The sequence below is a fragment of the Vigna umbellata genome, chromosome 2 (genome assembly GCF_029865625.1).
Source record: "Vigna umbellata cultivar VRB3 chromosome 2, Vumbellata_1.0, whole genome shotgun sequence".
NCBI lineage: Eukaryota > Viridiplantae > Streptophyta > Magnoliopsida > Fabales > Fabaceae > Vigna > Vigna umbellata.
The window spans coordinates 35,528,793-35,547,910 of record NC_142166.1 but is presented as its reverse complement, the minus strand read 5'-3'; the positions used below and the strand labels follow the sequence as shown (position 1 = coordinate 35,547,910).

At 31.4% G+C, this 19,118-nt stretch overlaps 3 protein-coding genes across 5 annotated transcripts; 1 reads left to right on the top strand and 2 right to left on the bottom strand.

Moving 5' to 3' along the window:
* Positions 1-669: 669 nt before the first annotated feature.
* On the bottom strand, positions 670-8,323 carry LOC124847845 (ankyrin repeat family protein). Of its 3 annotated transcripts, none has more exons than XM_047325422.2 (5): positions 7,838-8,321; positions 4,239-4,989; positions 3,446-3,482; positions 3,237-3,370; positions 670-1,269 (listed from the first exon to the last, which is right to left on the bottom strand). In XM_047325422.2, the coding sequence occupies exons 1-5, from the start codon at positions 8,226-8,228 to the stop codon at positions 891-893; spliced, it is 1,692 nt and encodes a 563-aa protein (XP_047181378.1). In that variant the 5' UTR covers positions 8,229-8,321; the 3' UTR covers positions 670-890. The 3 variants fall into 3 exon arrangements, with proteins under 3 accessions (XP_047181378.1, XP_047181379.1, XP_047181381.2); XM_047325423.2 differs by having other exon boundaries at positions 4,239-4,972; positions 7,838-8,101; XM_047325425.2 differs by lacking the exons at positions 670-1,269; positions 3,237-3,370; positions 3,446-3,482 and adding an exon at positions 6,446-6,523 and having other exon boundaries at positions 4,235-4,956; positions 7,832-8,323.
* Positions 8,324-16,684: 8,361 nt separating this feature from the next.
* Positions 16,685-17,849, top strand: LOC124847848 (putative glutathione S-transferase). The gene is made up of 2 exons (XM_047325428.2): positions 16,685-17,209; positions 17,373-17,849. The coding sequence occupies exons 1-2, from the start codon at positions 16,895-16,897 to the stop codon at positions 17,706-17,708; spliced, it is 651 nt and encodes a 216-aa protein (XP_047181384.1). The 5' UTR covers positions 16,685-16,894; the 3' UTR covers positions 17,709-17,849.
* Positions 17,850-18,005: 156 nt separating this feature from the next.
* Positions 18,006-18,916, bottom strand: LOC124847847 (putative glutathione S-transferase). The gene is made up of 2 exons (XM_047325426.2): positions 18,536-18,916; positions 18,006-18,449 (listed from the first exon to the last, which is right to left on the bottom strand). The coding sequence occupies exons 1-2, from the start codon at positions 18,851-18,853 to the stop codon at positions 18,105-18,107; spliced, it is 663 nt and encodes a 220-aa protein (XP_047181382.1). The 5' UTR covers positions 18,854-18,916; the 3' UTR covers positions 18,006-18,104.
* Between the last annotated feature and the right edge of the window lie 202 nt (positions 18,917-19,118).

Here is a 19,118-nt window from a genome sequence, read left to right as displayed (position 1 = left end):
AATTGATAATCTTCTGTTAGTGCTTCTTGGTATTATATATCTTTTCTTGATGCTTACACCCGTCATACTTAGATTTATTTATTAACTCACAAATCTCAAGCTATATTTGTGTTTAAGATGTTCAAAATTTTCTCTGAAAAACAATCAAATGTAAACTTAAATGCATAGAAACCAATAATGCAAAGGAATTCTTGTGTTTTTCTTTTGTTTTATGAGAATATGGGATCTTCCATTGTTTAACTTATCCATATCATGGGCAAAATGGTTCTAGCGAATGCAAACACAAACACATTATTAACGTTAGCTTATCTTTTATTGCTATTTCATCTTTACCTATGAAATACTGAGGAGAAGCTTTCACGCTATTGTCTACATAATAAACTTGCTTCCTACTCATGTCCTACAAAATAGGTTTCCATGAGTTGCTGTTTAACAAATTCCCTGCCTATGCTTTTCTCAGAACTTTTGGGTGCTCTTATTAGCCAATGCTTCGACCTTACAATTCTAACAAGCTAACCTTACTACATTTGTCTTGCACCATCAGGTAAAATATATATTTCTTGGAATGTTATTATTTTAAGGTGATTAATACATCATATGAATCTCATTCAGATCTTTAGTTTATTGAGCTTTTTTGAATCTGCTAAAAATATAATTATATGAGCCAGGTAGATAAAATCAATATATTCATTTTTTTTCTACTAAACATACAAGGAAATTTAAAAATTAAGGAATGTCCGAGCAACTGAAGTTACAAAAAATTCAACTTAAATACAGTGACCTTAATATCTAGCTTCTACGGAATAGCACCATGATGACTTGCAATAATATCTATCATTTTATTTTAATTTTGTAGGAAAAAGAAGTGCTCAGAAAATCCGGGTTCTTTTTCACTTTAAATCAGGGTAGTGATTGGGAAGAAATGCACTAGTGTAATCGGAATCAGCATTATCTGATGATTGTTCTTGCTCTGCAACAAGCATAAGCATCTCTAGTCGCTTGTCAAATTGCAAAGCACTCTCATCTCTCTTGTCAAGCTCAGCCGCTTCAATTGCAAGCCATTTCTCACGTAAATCATCAAGAAGATTTCCTTGATCAGTATTAAGAGAAGATCCAGGAATACTAGGGACAGTGGTACGAAGGGACGAGTCTCCAGATGGTGGAGGCAAAGTCAGCAACATTGCCCGGAACTCTTTACTATCAGCAAAAGTTTCAAAATTGCAAGCAATGGTGTCAAGACAATACTCCCGAATCTTGAAAACACCATACCTGGACAAGAACAAATATTCAATGGACACAACTAACTACATATTCACCATATAGCATAGAATAATGAGAACAAAGATAACTTATCCAGTGGGAAAATACGGAACATAGGTAATTCACAATAGCAGGACTTGTGACACTTCGCAGTTAGGACCAGGCAATCATTTAACAAAAATATAATTTTTCGTTACACCAATCTTAAATCCAATTAGTGCAGGGATGATAGACAAGATTAAACAAAATAAATGTCTTTCCATTCTCATATTTGTTCCCAAATTTTGTGCAGTAATAATTTCCAAAAGATAACGATCTTTAATTGATTCACTTTTGGTTCTCCCTTTCAAATTTCATCCTCCTCGTGATGCAAAGTGATATCTGACATCTACATTCTAAATTACCTAACCTACAAAGTTGAATAACCTATTTGGATAAATAGCTTAAATAAAGGGAATTCTAGAGTCTGCATTTTCAATTACCTACCAGCCCCCCTGTACTGTTTTCTTACTTCTAAATATATTTTCAGGTATTCTACAAACAGTTGATGTTAATTAGGATGTCAACCAAATTAGGATAGTAATCAACATAGTGATGTTTTTGCAAACCTATTTTCATCGGAAAAATAAAGGATTTTAGTCAAGTAGAACTTATCTTAATAAGCTGTACAAACAAACAGAAGTAGAGTCTAAAATAAACTTTAAGGCAAGTAGTACAGCATGAGATTTGAAAAGTATTGAAACAATCCTATAAATAACTTGAAAAAGATTAAAGTCAATGAGAAAATATTTTTATTGAATTGAATCTTAAACAGTAAATCAGCCTCTCTATATATAAAGAATGCTAACCCTAAAGTAAAGATTACAAAAAGATCTCTAAAATCTTCTAACAGCTTATAACAACACACTTGTAATTAATTACAATATCTTATTGTAGCTTATCAACTATATTTTCTCCTTAATCATCAAAATGTAACAAAAACATAAGAGTCAACGAAGAATTTCTTCCCATGAAGCACAAAAGTTTCTCCTATTTGAAGTGTCACAATGCAGAACACATTTTCAACACCAACACCTGTCAGTGACTAGTGTTAAACACTTCTCATTAAGTGTCCAATAAAAAGATTATCTTTTCAGCTTGAATACTTCAGTCAACACCTCTACATAGTTCAATCCATAGGAATGGACAACAAAAGATGCCTTATCCCGCAAGCCACAGTGATGTCAGCTACATGGATCACATGAAACAATTTGTTTTAACCATGTTATTGGTATATATTACTTATTGCCGAAACCAATGACTAATATCATCAAAGACCTTGAGCGCACACAGGGTAAGTATTGTCCTCCTAACATTTACTCTAAGAGGCTAAACAGATATTATTTACCATAAGGTCTCTCTAAATTTTATATTTCCTCCAATATCTTTCTTGGTTAGACTCTTTTTACAGGGCTAAACAAAGGAAGATATAGTCCTCACTGGTGCACACACTAATGTTATTGAAAATATATTTATTTCAATCTTCTACAAAATTCAGGTTAAAATATAAAAAAAAGCAACCCCTCTTCTGTAGTTATCATAGAAAAGACTTAGAAAGTAAGTTTGAGAAGGTAAATACACCATTTATCCTCTTATTTTTGTAATTTTTGTAATGTAGTATGTTGTTTCATTGTAATGTCTACTAATATTCTTTACTGAGGCTCAATATTATAAGAAAAAGATAGATATACATGAATATACAAATATTGATTATCAGTTTAAATATTTCATTGTTACACATTTCATTTCAGTTAGGTGATTGTGCACGGTGTAATAGTGCCTCACATTTTATATATTAATTGCGCAAGAGTGTTTATGTCTATGTTGGAGTTCATGTTTCGTAGATCCCATCCGTCCTTTCATGCAAATATCAATGAAATAATTATATTGGTATGCATTAATATAAAATGGAGGGAGATTGGCAGAAAAGCAAATACATGTCTGCTAGTATTAACCAATGGCAATGTTCATCAAGTGAAACCATTTCCAAGTGTGGCAACAAGACATCAGCGACTGCACGCTTGAGAGGAAACAATAAATATCTAGAAGCAACATCAAACATTTCTTCAGCCTGTTCAAAACATATTAATATTAGATGACAGAGGGACAAACCACTATCACATAAGTTATATGGGTGTATACAAACCTGATCTGGATTTATGTCCTGCAAACGATCAGTGTACCTGGTCCAACAAGGGACAATTCAATCCATGAAAATATCTTTTTGAACGGAAAATTGATGTTATATATAATACAAACTACATTATTAAAGAAACTTCATCAAGGTAAACGCACTCCAGACACTAAAAAAGGCAACAAAAGCATAAAACAATACAATACATAAATGACCTAGCACCAAAAGCAATCTTCATAAAACTAAAGCAATATAAACAGGTTTTATTAATCAATCTCAAACTAATTGGACTCAACCAGAACACTACTTAAGAAACATCCAGTATGAATACAACAATTGATTTTGTTTGTCTATCTAGTAATAATTCCTACTTTCAATTTGTTTTGGCATGCCAAAAGTCTCACATTACCTAGTAGTCAAACTAAAAGCAATTTATAAATAACCTCCTTTCTAAGCTCAATAAGATGTAAATATTTCAGATATGGTGATTAACTTTAACAATGTTATCTTATCGAACTCAAGTTGCAACCCAACTACACACACACACACACACACACACACACACACACACATATATATATATATACATATATATATATATATATATATATATATATTAAAAAAGGTGAATCTCTAGACATAAGTATGCAATATCCTCATTGTAAAGCATTTAAGTCACATATAAATCAGACAAACCAGACTCTATAGAATATCCTCAGCTTACCATGGCAATAGTGCCACATGAAATCCCTCAAATATTTTCAATTTTCAATTTCCACATTTTATATCGAGGGAAGAAACTTACATATATTCAATCATTTTCTCAAAGGCTTCCTTGCTTAAGTCATGTTCTTCTACACAAGGAAGAGTGTCAACAGATAAGTCATGTTTCCCCTCATTGAAGTTCTTCATATGTGATAATCTTGCTCTGAAGTATTCTGACCTGGATGCTAGAATAACTTGATGACAGCGGAAAATATTTCTATCAACTTTTACACAAACATCAGCAAGATCATCCACAGATTTGGCCATCTGCATGGCATCCATCATAGAAACCAATTTATCTTCTTGACCACTTTCATGGGTTGAATTTGAAAGGGCAGTCAGAAGGATTCGATGCAAGGCAGCAGGAAGCCTGTCTTCTTCAGGAAGGGATAGACCTTGTAAAATATACCGTTTCTGAGAATTATCTACATTTCCCAACGATTTATAGTCTGCATATTTTTGATGAATTAGTTCTTTCTCAATAACTTTATGCAGTGATTCACATCTGCATACTTTGCAGATTCTCACAAGATCCTCCATATCATCAATGGCAATCTCTAATCTGTCTGAATAAAAGAAGTGTACAAGGCTATAAAGTGCAGGATATGACAATTTTTCCTTTGAGAATCTAACTTCATTGCGATCCTTCCAATCAGTAGTAAACTTTTTCTTGAAAAATGGTGATCTTGCACTTAATATGACTCTGTGAGTTTGAATACGTTTTCCTTGTACAATAAATACTACATCTGGAGGGAAGTGGCAGCAAATGGACCCCTGAGTGGATGAAACACCTATTCAATCATGATAATATTGAGTCCCAGCCTATGTATGCAGACATCATTATTTTTTTGGGAAAAAAAATAAAACAATTGCTACAACCAATGACATCATGATAGAGATCCAAGGCCTATCAATAAATGCTTGGTAAGAATAGGAAACCTTTATTTACTATGAAATAAATGGATGAGAAGTAAAAGAGAAAGAACTTCCAATTGAGTTCCCTTGTAAACAAGGGATTCACCTTCCTGATTATGCAGGCAAACTAGAATGCCCAATTTCCTCTCTCAGTTCTGCCGACCTCCTATATACAGTGGCTCCCTTCCTCTCTTTTCCTAAGGATATAGATATAGATAGACGACTGTAGAAAGATAACTAACTTATTCCTGTTTTCTAAATAAACAAAAATAAAAAGGATAACTTACTTATTCCTACTTTTCTAGGTAACAATAAATACAAGGATAATTAACTTATTCTTATTTTCAAGGCTTTCTTATGAAAGTAAACCTGAGTTATAGGGGGATGTTTCCTAACACAACTTCTTTACAAGTCAATTAAGAGTTTTAGCAGTTCAGTTCTAAATCTGTATTATTCAAAGTCTACCTCTAGCATGCCTAGCAAACAGTGAACCTACTTTTTAAAAGCAATTATTTCTCCAAAACACGCTCTATCAATCATATGATAGGTATTTTACCAATTCAAGAATCATTTTTATCCTTCCATGTATTTGATAAGTTAATTATATCTAGAAACCAATGTAAATATACCAGTTGATTATGTTAAATATATGATTTACCAACATTAAATAGGGTGATATAATATGATTTCATACAAAAATATCTTACAAAATATTTTCCATCAGTAGATACTGATTTTTTTCCTTATTATTGTATCTCTTCTTCACTATAAATAAGAATATTCATGTGTATTAAAATCAAATTCAACCTAATGACTGACAAGTACGTCTAGTTCAGACAACATGGGTAATTCACACTAAAAGTACTCACAGCTTCCACCAAGGGACAGCTTACAATGTAGAAGAGATAGGCAATATATAAATACAAGGACCCAAAGACATGTTGTCTTAAGATTTTGGGTTGAGAGTGGTGTCATGTTCTTTTGTATAGTTGGCTCATGACTAATTTCCTGTACATATTCTCATTTATTGATCCCCCTTTAGTAGAACCTATCCACCACTGGCTCTCGAACAATGCTCGAGATTTTTAATTCTTGGTGAGACCGTTGGAGATCCCACATTGGTTAGAGATATAGTTAAATTGTAGCATATAAGTAGGTGAACTTCACCTTGCAAGCCAGTATCATGAGGTTGAATTAGGTCTAGAACCACACTTTCTAAAATTAGTATGAAAGTTAATCCAATGTCATTGATTAAACCACACAATTCAGGCAGTTCAACATAAATAGTGTGTAAAATAACAAATTCAAGAATTCAGAACAGGAGCTAAGTAAAATTTAATGAAGTAAATTCACTAATACAGGTTATATCACGCATTGTTTCTTTTCTACTTAGCATTACAATTTTGTTATCATATTCCCATTCGAAGTGGAGGACTCCTCTCATAGAAAATTTTGTATCCCACAAATCTGACTGTTAAGAACCTGAGATCAAAATTGTCATGAGATATGATTAGATTACATTGATAGAGATATGATTTGATAAGTGCATATCTTACCAAATATTTCACATTATTAGATATTGATTGTTCCTTATTATTGTATCTTTTCTTTATTATCAATAAGAATATTCATGTGTGTACACAACACACAAAATTCATTATATTCCTTCTCAGTTTCTTTCTCCTCATCATGAAACTAGAGCGGTATTATCCTCCTTGACTTGTTCCATCACTAATTTTCAACAAAAACTTCTTCAATGGATCACATATACTTCAAAGCTAAACACGAAATCAATTTGGAGAGTTAATGGAAGGTTTGTTCGGGGAGTTTGTGTAACCAGTAAAATATGCCAAATTTTGTGACCAATCTAGATAACATTTAAGTGGTGGAGCAACTCACTTTTCTGAGAAAGAAAACACAAGACAAAGTGTAGCTGAAGCCAGGATATCCCATTTGATCTCTTTCCCTACGTGATTGAATTTCCCATTGAACTTCACTCTCACCTCAAACCCTAGTGCAACCTGCATTTGTTGTTGCTGGGTTGTCTGGGTTTAACTGGCTGATCTCAGTTATGGCTGAACTCTTCTCTCCCACAATCTTGGTGAGTGATAACTGGCTTGTTTTCTATTCAGTGTTTGATGTTTCTACATTATGTCCATGTAACTGTGCCCCTGTTTTAATGATTTGATGCTGTTTAGGTTTAACTGTAATTAAACTCTAGTTTTTCTGGTCTGAAAATGTCAGCTTGGGGCTGGTGGTAGGTGAAATTTCCCTTTGGTTGTGGATATTTTGCCTATATATGTCAACCTAGATGCTAGCATACTGGTTTGCATTTTCAATATGATTTTGTATTTAGGTAGGATATTACATTATGTTATAATTACATGTTTTACACGTCTTCCTTGAGTGTGCACAAACCAACAAATAAATAAATAAATCCTACGCTGCGTCAAAACCTCTCTATCTGAGTGTATCACTATCATTGTACAACAAAAATTAATCAATACAGCGCATTCCAAATTCTTGCAAACTTCTTGATCTATAGTTATGTGAATATTGCATGCATTACAGGTACTTGAACCCAGTAATTAAATTTTCACTTGAAAAATGCTTCACTGCTATGCAGGCTGAATTATGCGGAAGGGTGGAAAAAATTAGTAGTTTACACCCTAAACCTAGAGTCTATACAAGTGTGAAATGAAATTGGATAGTAGAGTAGCATACAAGCGAGGAAGGTGTCACGCAAAGCAGCCTGTAAGGGTTCCAAGGGCGGTGGCCGCGCCTCAAATGCCTTAAGGAGTTTCCGGACCTTGAGATTGAGGGCGGCATAGTGGCAGCGGTCGCCATCAAAGGTGTGTTCGGAGCAGATGGCGCCGTTTTCGAGGAGCATTCGAGCAGCGTCGAGGTGGCCGACCAAGCAGGCGTAGTAGAGGGCCACCGAGTCCCACTGGTCCCGCGCGTTGACGTTCACGCCTGTCTCCAGCAGGTACCGGAGCCGCTCCACGTCGCCAGCGCGGGACGCCTCGAATATGTCACCGTACGGCACCTTCTTTACTGGCACCGACGCCTCCACCTCCACATCCACTTCCACCTCCACCTCGTCAACCAATGTCATCGTATTTTTTGTGACTCAACTCAACTGTTCGATGGATGCTGCTTTGACTCTGCTTTCGCTCGAGTTCCACCGAAACCAGAGAAAAAAAATAAAGGTTTTTTTTTTAATTTTTAGTAAATTATACTCTCAACTAATCACACATGTGCTTCTCCTTTTTTTTCTTTTACCTTTTTTTTCTTTTATACTTTTATTATTTTTATTTAAAAGAAATTAATAAAGGTCAAAACTATTATTTTATACAGATTTATAAATAGTAAAGTGTAAGATAATATTTGACGATTAATAGTTTATAATTTAAATAATAATGCATATTTTCAAAACAATATTATTATGAGTTAAGTATTTTTTATTATTGGTTTTTCATAATTTAAGAATATTGAATAGATTTCGTTTTTAATAATATATGATATGTTTAATAAAATAATGTTATTAGATTTGATATAAAAAAAAGTATATAAACATTAATTTAAGAGAAGATTTAAATATGTTCAAATATTATGTAGATATTGAATATTTTAAAAACTATAAATTTGAAGATACAAGGAAAATAAACAAAGAATATATATATATATATATATATATATATATATATATATATATATATATATATATATATATATATATATATATATATATATATATAAATGAATTACAAACAGTTTAATATTATGATTTTTTAATTTATTAAGGCTTTATGCAAACTCTTGATAAATGATTTTATTGTTGTATATCTCAAAATGCCTTAATATCCTATACTATGAGTTTTGATAAGTAAATTTATTACTTTGTGGTTCTTGTATTTTATACTAATTATGGTTTTAAAATATGTTTAATAATAATACCTTGGAATATATAAAAGTAAATATGCAAACTAGATTTCACACCAAATGCATCTGCATCAACATTTGGAAAGCAAAGACTTCTATGCAAAGAAAGTCAGTAAAATGTTTAAATTGTAAAACAACATTCAATTGATATTTACTAATTTCACTTTTGATGGTTAAAGTTGACCAATGGTTTCTTGGTTTATAAGCGGTCACTTTGTACTCACTAAATCTCAATATGAATTTATTGGTGTAATGTAGTTTTTGAAGAAGAATGAATAGAACTTGTAACAAATGCTAGGTTTATAGTAGAGGGAGTTTAATGAAAAGACACATCATTAATGAGATCTAAATTCAATCATATAAAGGATTAACACCACTCTCTACCCAAAATCTTAAAATAATGGGTTAATTGGTCTTCACCTTTATATGTTGCTCCACTTTCTCATTTCTACCTAATATGTGATTTGGACTTACTTGGATTCTCAACAATTCTCTCCCTCAAGGGTGATACCACTTAAATAAATGACACAATAATTTAATGTGATTCAGCGTACAAATGCTTACGTCCACAATTATAGTAGGAAGTATATTTATTTTGGTGTATCTTTCAACCTTTACAAAGGGTTGCTTATATAGCTTAATAGAGAACAACATCTCACAGTATTAAGCGATGTGGGACTAAATTAAGCTCTACAATACTAATAATTCTCTCACTTGAAGCTTGATTTACATTATCTAGTTGCATTCATCATCAATTACTCTTGAAGGCCAGTTGAGGCAATACAAAGCCTCAACTCATTTGTTGTGATAGTCTTGGTCAACATATTAGCTGGATTCTCTGCACCTGTAATCTTCGACAAAGACAAGTCTCCAGGTTTCTAATAAAATGATACTTCAATTCAATGTGCTTGCATATAGAATGAAGAACCGGATTTTTAGCAAGATATGTAACACTTTGACTATCACTGAATAATGAAGGGTCATCTTGCTTTTTTCCTAATTTTTTTAGAAGGTTCTTCAACCATATTATCTCCTTCGCTGCTTCTAAGATAGCTACATACTCAATTTCAGTGATTAAGAGGGAGACTCTTCCTTGACTTCCAACTGATAGTTGTACCACCCAACATAAAATGTAACTTGTTGTGCTTTCTCTACCATCCATATCTCCTCCCAAGTCTGCATAATAGAACCCTTGTAAAGTGAGATTGCTGCTTCTAAAAGACAAATTCATATTTGAAGTGCCCCTCAAATATCTCAATATCCATTTCACACCTTCCTAATGCTCATTTTTGGAATTTGATATAAACCTACTCATAAATTGTAATACATGTGTTATGTCAGGTTTGGTGCAAACCATAACATACATCAAGCTTTCTACTCCAGATGTATATGGCACTTTAGACATGTAAGATTCTTCTTCATCTGTTTTAGAAGATTTTCCTTTTGAAAACTTTAAGTGAGTTCCCAAAAGGTGTATTCTTGGTTTTAGTATTTCCAACATTAAATCTGCTAAGCAATTTTCATATATATTTCTCCTGACATAAGTTCAAAATACCTTCAGATCTATCCTTAGAAATTCTCATACCAAGAATTTGTTTGGTTGAGCCAAGATCCTTTATTTCAAAATTTTCTGACAATTGTTTCTTCAATTTGTTAATTTCCGTCATATTAGCTCATGCAATCAACATGTCATCAACATATAAAGCAAGGATGATATAACTATCAATATATTTTTCTCACATAACGATAATGATCTTCTTCACATATGTGAAAACCTAAGTTTCTCATAAACTCATTAAACTTCTTGTACCATTGTCTCGGTGCCTATTTTAATCCATACTAGTTTCTATGAAGCTTGCATACAAGATTCTTCTTGCCTTGTGCTTCAAAACCTTATGGTTGTGCCATAAAGATTTCCTTCCCCAAGATCCCCATGTAGGAATGCAGTTTTGACATCTAACTACTCTAGATGAATATTTCCTGCAGCTTCTATACTCAAGATAACTCTAATGGTAGTCATCTTAACAATAGAAGAGAAAATTTATGTGAAGTCAATACCCTATTTATGTTGGAAACCTTTTACTATGAGTCTAACCTTATATCTTCTATTACTGCTTAGTTCTTCTTTTAACCTGTAGACCCATCTGCTTTGAAAAACCTTCTTTCCTTCTGGTAGCTTGGTTAAAGACCATGTTTTATTCTTTTGAAGAGACATTATCTCATATTTCATTACTACGTCCCACTTAACATATTCATCTCCCTACATAGCCTCAACAAAATGCTCTGGCTCACTATTATCAATCAATAATTAATGTAATGAAGGAGAATACCTTTGTGGTGCTACAATTGTTTTGCTAGATCTCCTAATCATGACTTAAGGAGTTTCTAACTCTAGTATGTGTTCTGGTTTTGTCTCAAGCTCTACCTATGTATTCTGTATTTTGTTCACTACATCACTCTCTAAAATTTCTTCTAATGATACTTGCTATGGCTGTGCATTTACCAATTATGTAGTCTTGTCTTTATAGAACATGTTTTCATTAAAAGGAACATTTTTACTTTTGATAATTTTCTTATTTTGGTCATCCCAAAATTTGTAGTCATACATGTCAAATCCATAGCCAATGAAATAACATCATTTTGCCTTAGGGTCCAATTTATCTATGTTATTAGAGTCCAATAAAATATATGAAGCACAACCAAAGACTTTCAAGTTTGAAAGACTTACCTAATTTTCAGACCACACCTCTTCAGGTAACTTATAATATAAAGGAACAGATGGTCCTCTATTTATAAGATACCCAAAATACTTGGGTAGTCTTAACTAGATTCTTATACATCTTGCATTCAAGGTTCTATTCATTCTTTCTGCCATATCGTTTTGTTTACATGTTCCTAGAATTGTCTTGATCATTCTAATCCTGTTATCTGAACAAAAATTCTTGAATTCACCATGGTCATATTCTCCACCATTATTAGACTTCAAACATTTAACATTTAAACCTGTTTGAGCCTTAACCTCTTTTTTCCACCTTTTAAACACTAAAATGGCATTAGATTTATTCTTAATAAATTATACCCATACTTTTCTTGTTGAATCATCAATGAAGGTTGCATATTATTGTGAACCGCCAAGGGATTTCACTGGAGTTAGCCCTTAAACATCTGTATGCACCAATTCTAGTCTTTCAACTTTAGACATCTTACATGTTTTGGAGAAGCTAACTTTTTTTAGCTTTCCAAAGATATCATGTTCACAAGGTCCAACATCAACATGTTTCATTTCTCACTCATATGCCCAAGCCTTTGATGCCACAAAGAGGAACTATTGCCAACTTCTGCAATTGATATCATATCCTCATATGCAATTGTGTAAAGATATCCTTGCTTCTTTCCACGAGCAACAACAAGATTTCTTTTCATTTCCTTCCAATATCCATTTTCAAAAGTGGTGTAATTTCTCTCATCATCCAACTACCCTATAGATATTAAGTTTCTCTTTAAGGCAGGAATATGTATGACATTATTCAAAGTCCACACACACTTCCATTAGAGGTTCTAATGTTAATTAATATCATCTATTCCCACAAAATCAAGAGATTTTCCATCTGCAAGGTAAATCTTTCCAAAATTTCTAGAAACATAGTTAGATAATAATAATTTTAAGGAAGGTGTAGTATGAAATGATGACCCTAAGTCCATAATCCATGAGTCAATGGAACTTAACTACATAATAATGCAGCTGCTATTTCATTTGTTGTTGCATTAGCTGATTGATCATAATTTCTAGAAACATAGTTAAATAAAACGTCTACAGGCTTTATTAACCCTTCCCCCCCCCCCCCCCCCCCTTCTAGACCCACATTATCTAAGTAGACAGAATAAACAAGGAAAATATGTTGTTAATCATCCACCAACATATGGCAAGAATAGATAATTTATTGTGTAGGAAAAGTTGTTTGAAATAAGTAACGTCTAGTAAAGAAGCATCTTACAACGTCTAAAGCCAAAAGATGAAGTAATGCTTTCTAGATCAAACTGATTAAATGAATTAGAAAATCATAAACAACGTCTAAGCATAAGTGTCTCTCATCTAGATCTCTCAATATATAAGCAAAATAAGCTAGCCTCTTATGAAAATAGAAGTCCAACTCTTAAGCACAAAAGAAATGTTTAAATAAAAATAGTATTATATCAAGCAAAGCTTTCTATAGAGAATATCATCTAATAAGTGATCACTAAACTCTTTAGCCTTGAGAAAACATCTTATGATTATACCATCTGATGAATATATATATGTATATATATATATATATGTGTATATATATATATATATATATATATATATATATATATATATATATGTGTATATATATATATATATATATATGTATGTATGTATGTATTACCAAACGATGCATTTATTAGTAAAATGACAAATGACAAAATGTCTTGAACACGCTACATTGCTTAACGTTTATCAACGTTCCAAACATTTAACGTGTGTATGAAGACATACTTCAATGCTTGTATACTTTGTTTCTTGATATCTATGCAGGTCAATAAAGTATAAATATATGATCAGAATCACAACGCCCATGAAAAAGATATTGAGAAAAGAAGAACATTATGGGAATGTTTTCTTGAAGCCATTTATCTTGTCACATCGTAAAGCTAAAATTTCACTTAAGACTATGAGAAAAAGCTCTGAACCCTAGAAAGTAGACTAAAGTCAGACTTCACATCCAAAGGCTACCAACTTTTCAAAAGTCAACTTGTTATTGTAACAATCATTTTTCAAGAGAATATATATATATATATATATATATATATATATATATATATATATATATATATATATATATATATATATATATATATATATAAAGATCTTAGTCTTATCAACTCGTTAACCGTCTAAGAAGATGTTTGTCCTATCAACTATTATACCAACAATGAAGACACACTACTAGAACACCTTTTAATGATCCTAAAACAAAATAAGAAGAGAATATCACAACAATAGCAAACATGAAGACTTTCAAAATTCAACACAACCTTTGTAAATGTTATTGGCTTTTGAAAACACTTAAAAATTGTGTAAACAACTCAAAAAATATCATTATGAATAGCTCCATATGCTTCAAAAGTTAACCAAAATGGTTACAATGTTTCTCTATTTATAGAGTTTTTAAATAATTGAGTTTAAATATATTTTAACGTATTTAATTAGTTAAATCAAGCTGCTAATCTATAATTCTAATTAAAATTTAAAAAATAGTTACAATGTCTTTTTTGTTAGCAAGAAAAAATAGTTGCAATGTGTCTTTGTGGTAATAGATTATATGCTCTCATTATAATTACATAAAACAAGTTTAATTAATTATAAAACGTTTCAATGAATTATAATTCTAAGAGTTTAAAATACTTCAAATACTCTTTTGGTTTCATTGAATATTTTCACTTTATAATCAATTATTTTGTTCTAAAACCTCACAAGAATATTTAATTGATTACATTTAAATCTTAATCAATTAAAAACATTGATAAATTTTTATGATTGATTTTAACTTTAGAGAAACATGATCACATTTTAATATAGATTGTATGTTGAATTTAAAAGTTCAAGGAAATACATAAACATAAAATATGAAAAAGCTAGACTCATATCTAATGTCTTTAAACATTATCCAAACATCTTCATTTGTCTTTGAAGTTCTTCTTCAATATTATTTTAACAACATTCACTATTTTTATCCTTTATTTAATAATAATAAAACTTTGTTTATAAATTTATAATTCTGTTTATTTATTATTTGGCATGACATATATAAATACTAGGCTTAATACCCTATTTTGTCCCTAGTTTTGCTCGAAAATGTTAAATTAGTCCATCCTTTAAAAAGTGCGTCAATTACGTTCTTACTTAATAAAATTTATATCAATGAAATCCCTTCCGTTAAATCCGTACAAACGGCGTTAATTATTTTTCTCTCTTTTCTACTTTTTCTGCTTTTTCTGTGAAAACGTAGCAATTTTTTTTTCTCTTCTACTATTCTTCTTCTACTAAAAACAATGAATAATGAAGTTAAAAATCTAAAAAAATATATATAACGCAAGTTTAAAAAGAAAGTCTAAAGAGATAATTGCTTTTATAAAATTAACCTTGAGTAATAGAAAGCCTATTGATAGTCATAATCTTTTGTCATTAAAATATTATATCGTCAGCTTTTTAAAAATCACCACTACTTTTATACCAATTTATAACTTCTCCCATTAAACACAATTAAAAAAATCATTGAATTTTATTCTTTAAAGAAAGTGCTCATTATGTATGAGTTTTATTCTTTTATAGTTTGTAGTTGCATGCTTCTTAGATTTTTTTTAAATTAATGTTAAAAAGTGAGTTTAACAAATAAAACTAAAAGAAAAACATAATATTATCATATATTTAATATAAAAAGATATATGTTAATTTTTTCAATATAAAATATATTAAATAAAAATTAAGTAAATGTCAAATTATTATAAAAAAAAAGTAAAAATATCAAATATATTTTTTATAAATAAGTTACATAAGATAATAAAAAAGTTAATATGATTTTTTTTAATGATCTAATAAATTAAATGTGTTATAATAATTTAAAATAAATGCTAGATGGGATATGTAGAATATATATATATATATATATATATATATATATATATATATATATATTCCTCCACATTCTAATAATTTAGAAAATCAAATATTATCCATATTGACATTTTTATCTAGTTAATACAGAAATGTTTTGTTAAATTCGAAATAGATTAAAAAATACTCAAAGAAAGAATACTGGCAAGAATCACGACACATGTATATTTCTAGGAGCGAGAATTATGACATGAACATCTTGAATTGGTGGAAATATCAATAATATATAAATCCTAATTTCAGTTGGAAAGATTGAATTTACTTTCTTCGGATAAATATATTATTTATCAACAAAATAAATTTCTATAACGTGATTCAGTCTAAATCATTTATTTTGAAAAATAAATTATAATGATCACACACACACACATATATATATATATATATATATATATATATATATATATATATATATATTTAGATGTCTATATACAAAAGTAAAACAGTTAAATAAGATATAAAAAAATTTAAAATATTTATTTGTAAACGGGGATTTTTTTTAAATCCATTAAGATGAAATTAAGGCTGATTTCTTTTTTCATATTTTATTGGAAAAATACAATGATTGGTATAGAAGAGAGAGTACAAGAGAAAAAATAATTGCTGTTTTGCATAGAAAAAATAGAAAAAGTAAAAGAGAGAGAAAAATAATTAACGCTGTTTGTAGGGATTTAACAGAAATAATTTCATGGATATAAATTTTATTAAGTAAGGACCTAATTGACGCACTTTTTAAAGGATTGACTAATTTGATATTTTCGAGAGACAAAAGAGGATATTAAGCTAAAGTACTATGTATTGTATTTATTAAATTAGAAAAAATATCTTTAGACGAGGGTGAGTCGTACATTCATGATAAACTCATTAAGCATAGGTTTTGTTGAAGTGCTTCAGCAGCTTTGTTATCATTATTATCAATGTTAATTGTTTTATAATGAGCACATCATCATAATTAATGTGCCGTCTGAATAAAATACTGTTGTCAAGAAGTGCCAGACAATATTCATAAAAACATGAGTGATAGGGATTTCTTTTTAATTACAATAGTTTATCCTGTCACCTATCATCCTATTCCATCTTCTCTAAGTTGATTTTCCAACTCCTTTTGTCACTCACTTCTGAACATTAGTTTTGTTTCAGCAATGGGAGATGAGGTGATTCTGTTGAATTTCTGGTTAAGCCCTTACGGGATGAGGGTCCAGATTGCACTAGAGGAAAAGGGCATCAAGTATGAGAAGAGAGAAGAGGACTTAAGCAACAAGAGCTCTTTACTCCTCCAAATGAACCCAGTTCATAAGAAAATACCAGTTCTCATCCACAATAGCAAACCCATTTGTGAGTCACTGATTGCTGTTGAGTACATTGACGAGGTTTGGAATGAACAATCTCCCTTGTTGCCTTCTAATCCTTACCAGAGAGCACAAGCAAGATTCTGGGCTAACTATGTTGACACTCTGGTACTTTACTTCTTTCGGGTGTTTCGTTATTATGATTTCGAATGTTTTTTTTTTTTGTATTATTTTATCATGAATAAACTACATTGACACTGCTTTCTTTGAATTTCGCACAATATTCCTATATGTTTGAAAATTAAAAATTTCATGATTGACTTCCTAATAGGTATATAAGCATGCCACAAGGTTTTGGACAACTGAAGGAGAAGAGAGAGAGGCTGCTGGGCAAGAATTTTTGGAGAGTCTGAAGTTATTGGAAGAACAACTTGGGGATGAGCCTCATTTTGGTGGAAATAACTTTGGTTTCGTGGATGTTGCACTTGTTCCTTTGTTCTGTTATTTTTATACTTTTAGCTTATATGGCAATTTCATCAGCGAGGCACAGTACCCCAAAATCATTTCTTGGGCCAGGAGGTGCATCCAAAGAGAGAGTGTGTCCAAAAGTTTTCCCCAGGAGCAGATGGTCAAAGAGTATATTTCCCAGAAGAGAAACAAAGGGTAGAGTATTGTCAGGGTTGCCAAAGAGCCTGCTGTTTCCCAGAAATGAAACAGAGGCTATGTGTGTTGTGTCTTCTGAATAAAGGAATTACTGAGATGCATCTTTGGTTTTGCTGCTTATGTTCTTGTTAATGGATATTTATGATTGAATAACAGCCCGTGGATGTTTATAAATCATGATATTGATTTGCGTGTCAAAGATATATGATTTCTTTAGGCATAAATTACGGACAGAAAAATTATGTGCACAAAGTCACAACAAATTTCGTGAAGACAGCTTCATTTTGAAACTCATAACCAGTTTTGAAACCGCAATAAGCATGCATATATATTATTATTAGGATTGCCTAACTAAAACACAAGTAAATTCTTACATTTTGAAGAAACATATAGAGTTACCTTAATTCAATATAAATTTTGTCTTATAATCCAAAACAGCCTCATAGACCTCCTTTTCATCTGCAAGAGTTTCAAATACACTTTGTTTTTGCATGCATCTCTTAGCCCAGGAGATCAGTTTTGGACACACTGCCTCCACTTTGAAATTGCCAAAGGTCTCATAGGTATAAAACCAGCAATAGAAAGGAATGAGGGCAACATCAACAAACCCAAATGTTTCTCCACCAAAATAAGGTTTGTCTCCAAGAAACTCCTCCAAATGCTTCAAGCTCTCTAGAAAGTTCTTCTTTGCCACCTCTTGCTCATCTCCCTTAGAAATCCACACTCTCTTAGAAGCATGATACACCTGCCATTTTTTACCACATAAGTTGTTACCAACAGCTTTCTAGAACATGTATGCTTAGTTCTTAATCTTCTAATTTTGAAATTTACCTTCTGATCTACAAAATCAGCCCAGAACTTGGCTTGTGCTTTGTGGTAGGGATCCAAGGGGAGCAAAGGAGAATTGTTGTGCCAAACCATGTCAATATACTCAACAATGATGAGGGACTCACAGATTGGTCTTCCATGATGTATGAGAACTGGAATTTTCTTGTAAATTGGATTCATTTCTTGAAGCAAGGGGCTCTTGTTGGTGAGATCTTCTTCCATGTACTCATATTTTATTCCTTTCTCAGCCAAAGCTATCTTAGCTCTCATCCCAAACATACTGAACCTTGCGCCTAACAAAACCAACTTGACCTCCTCCATCTTCCAACAACTGCACTATGAAATTGAACTGAACAAATGTTTGAAAGTTTGGTTATCTTCTGACCAATAGAAGAGATATTTATCAACAAGTCGTTCTCAAACCAGACTTTGAAAGTCATTGTAATGAATTATAAATAAACTTCTTTTAAGAAACATTTCCATAAATTCAGTGAAATTAATACATCGAATGACCCCAAACTATATATACTCAACTTCAAATAAACTCTTTCATAGCAATCCAATTATTGAATTTGAAGGAAAACAC

What these genes read in the sequence shown, in the direction of transcription:
- LOC124847845 (XM_047325422.2), bottom strand. Translation starts at nt 8,228, where the DNA reads ATGACATTGGTTGACGAGGTGGAGGTGGAAGTGGATGTGGAGGTGGAG. An exon ending in GCGTGACACCTTCCTCGCTT is followed by an intron (nt 4,990 to 7,837) that starts GTATGCTACTCT and finishes ATGATTGAATAG; the next exon opens with GTGTTTCATCCACTCAGGGG. An exon ending in TGGTTAATACTAGCAGACAT is followed by an intron (nt 1,270 to 3,236) that starts GTATTTGCTTTT and finishes GTTCTTGTCCAG; the next exon opens with GTATGGTGTTTTCAAGATTC.
- LOC124847848 (XM_047325428.2), top strand. Translation starts at nt 16,895, where the DNA reads ATGGGAGATGAGGTGATTCTGTTGAATTTCTGGTTAAGCCCTTACGGG. An exon ending in CTAACTATGTTGACACTCTG is followed by an intron (nt 17,210 to 17,372) that starts GTACTTTACTTC and finishes ACTTCCTAATAG; the next exon opens with GTATATAAGCATGCCACAAG.
- LOC124847847 (XM_047325426.2), bottom strand. Translation starts at nt 18,853, where the DNA reads ATGGAGGAGGTCAAGTTGGTTTTGTTAGGCGCAAGGTTCAGTATGTTT. An exon ending in CTGATTTTGTAGATCAGAAG is followed by an intron (nt 18,450 to 18,535) that starts GTAAATTTCAAA and finishes AAAAAATGGCAG; the next exon opens with GTGTATCATGCTTCTAAGAG.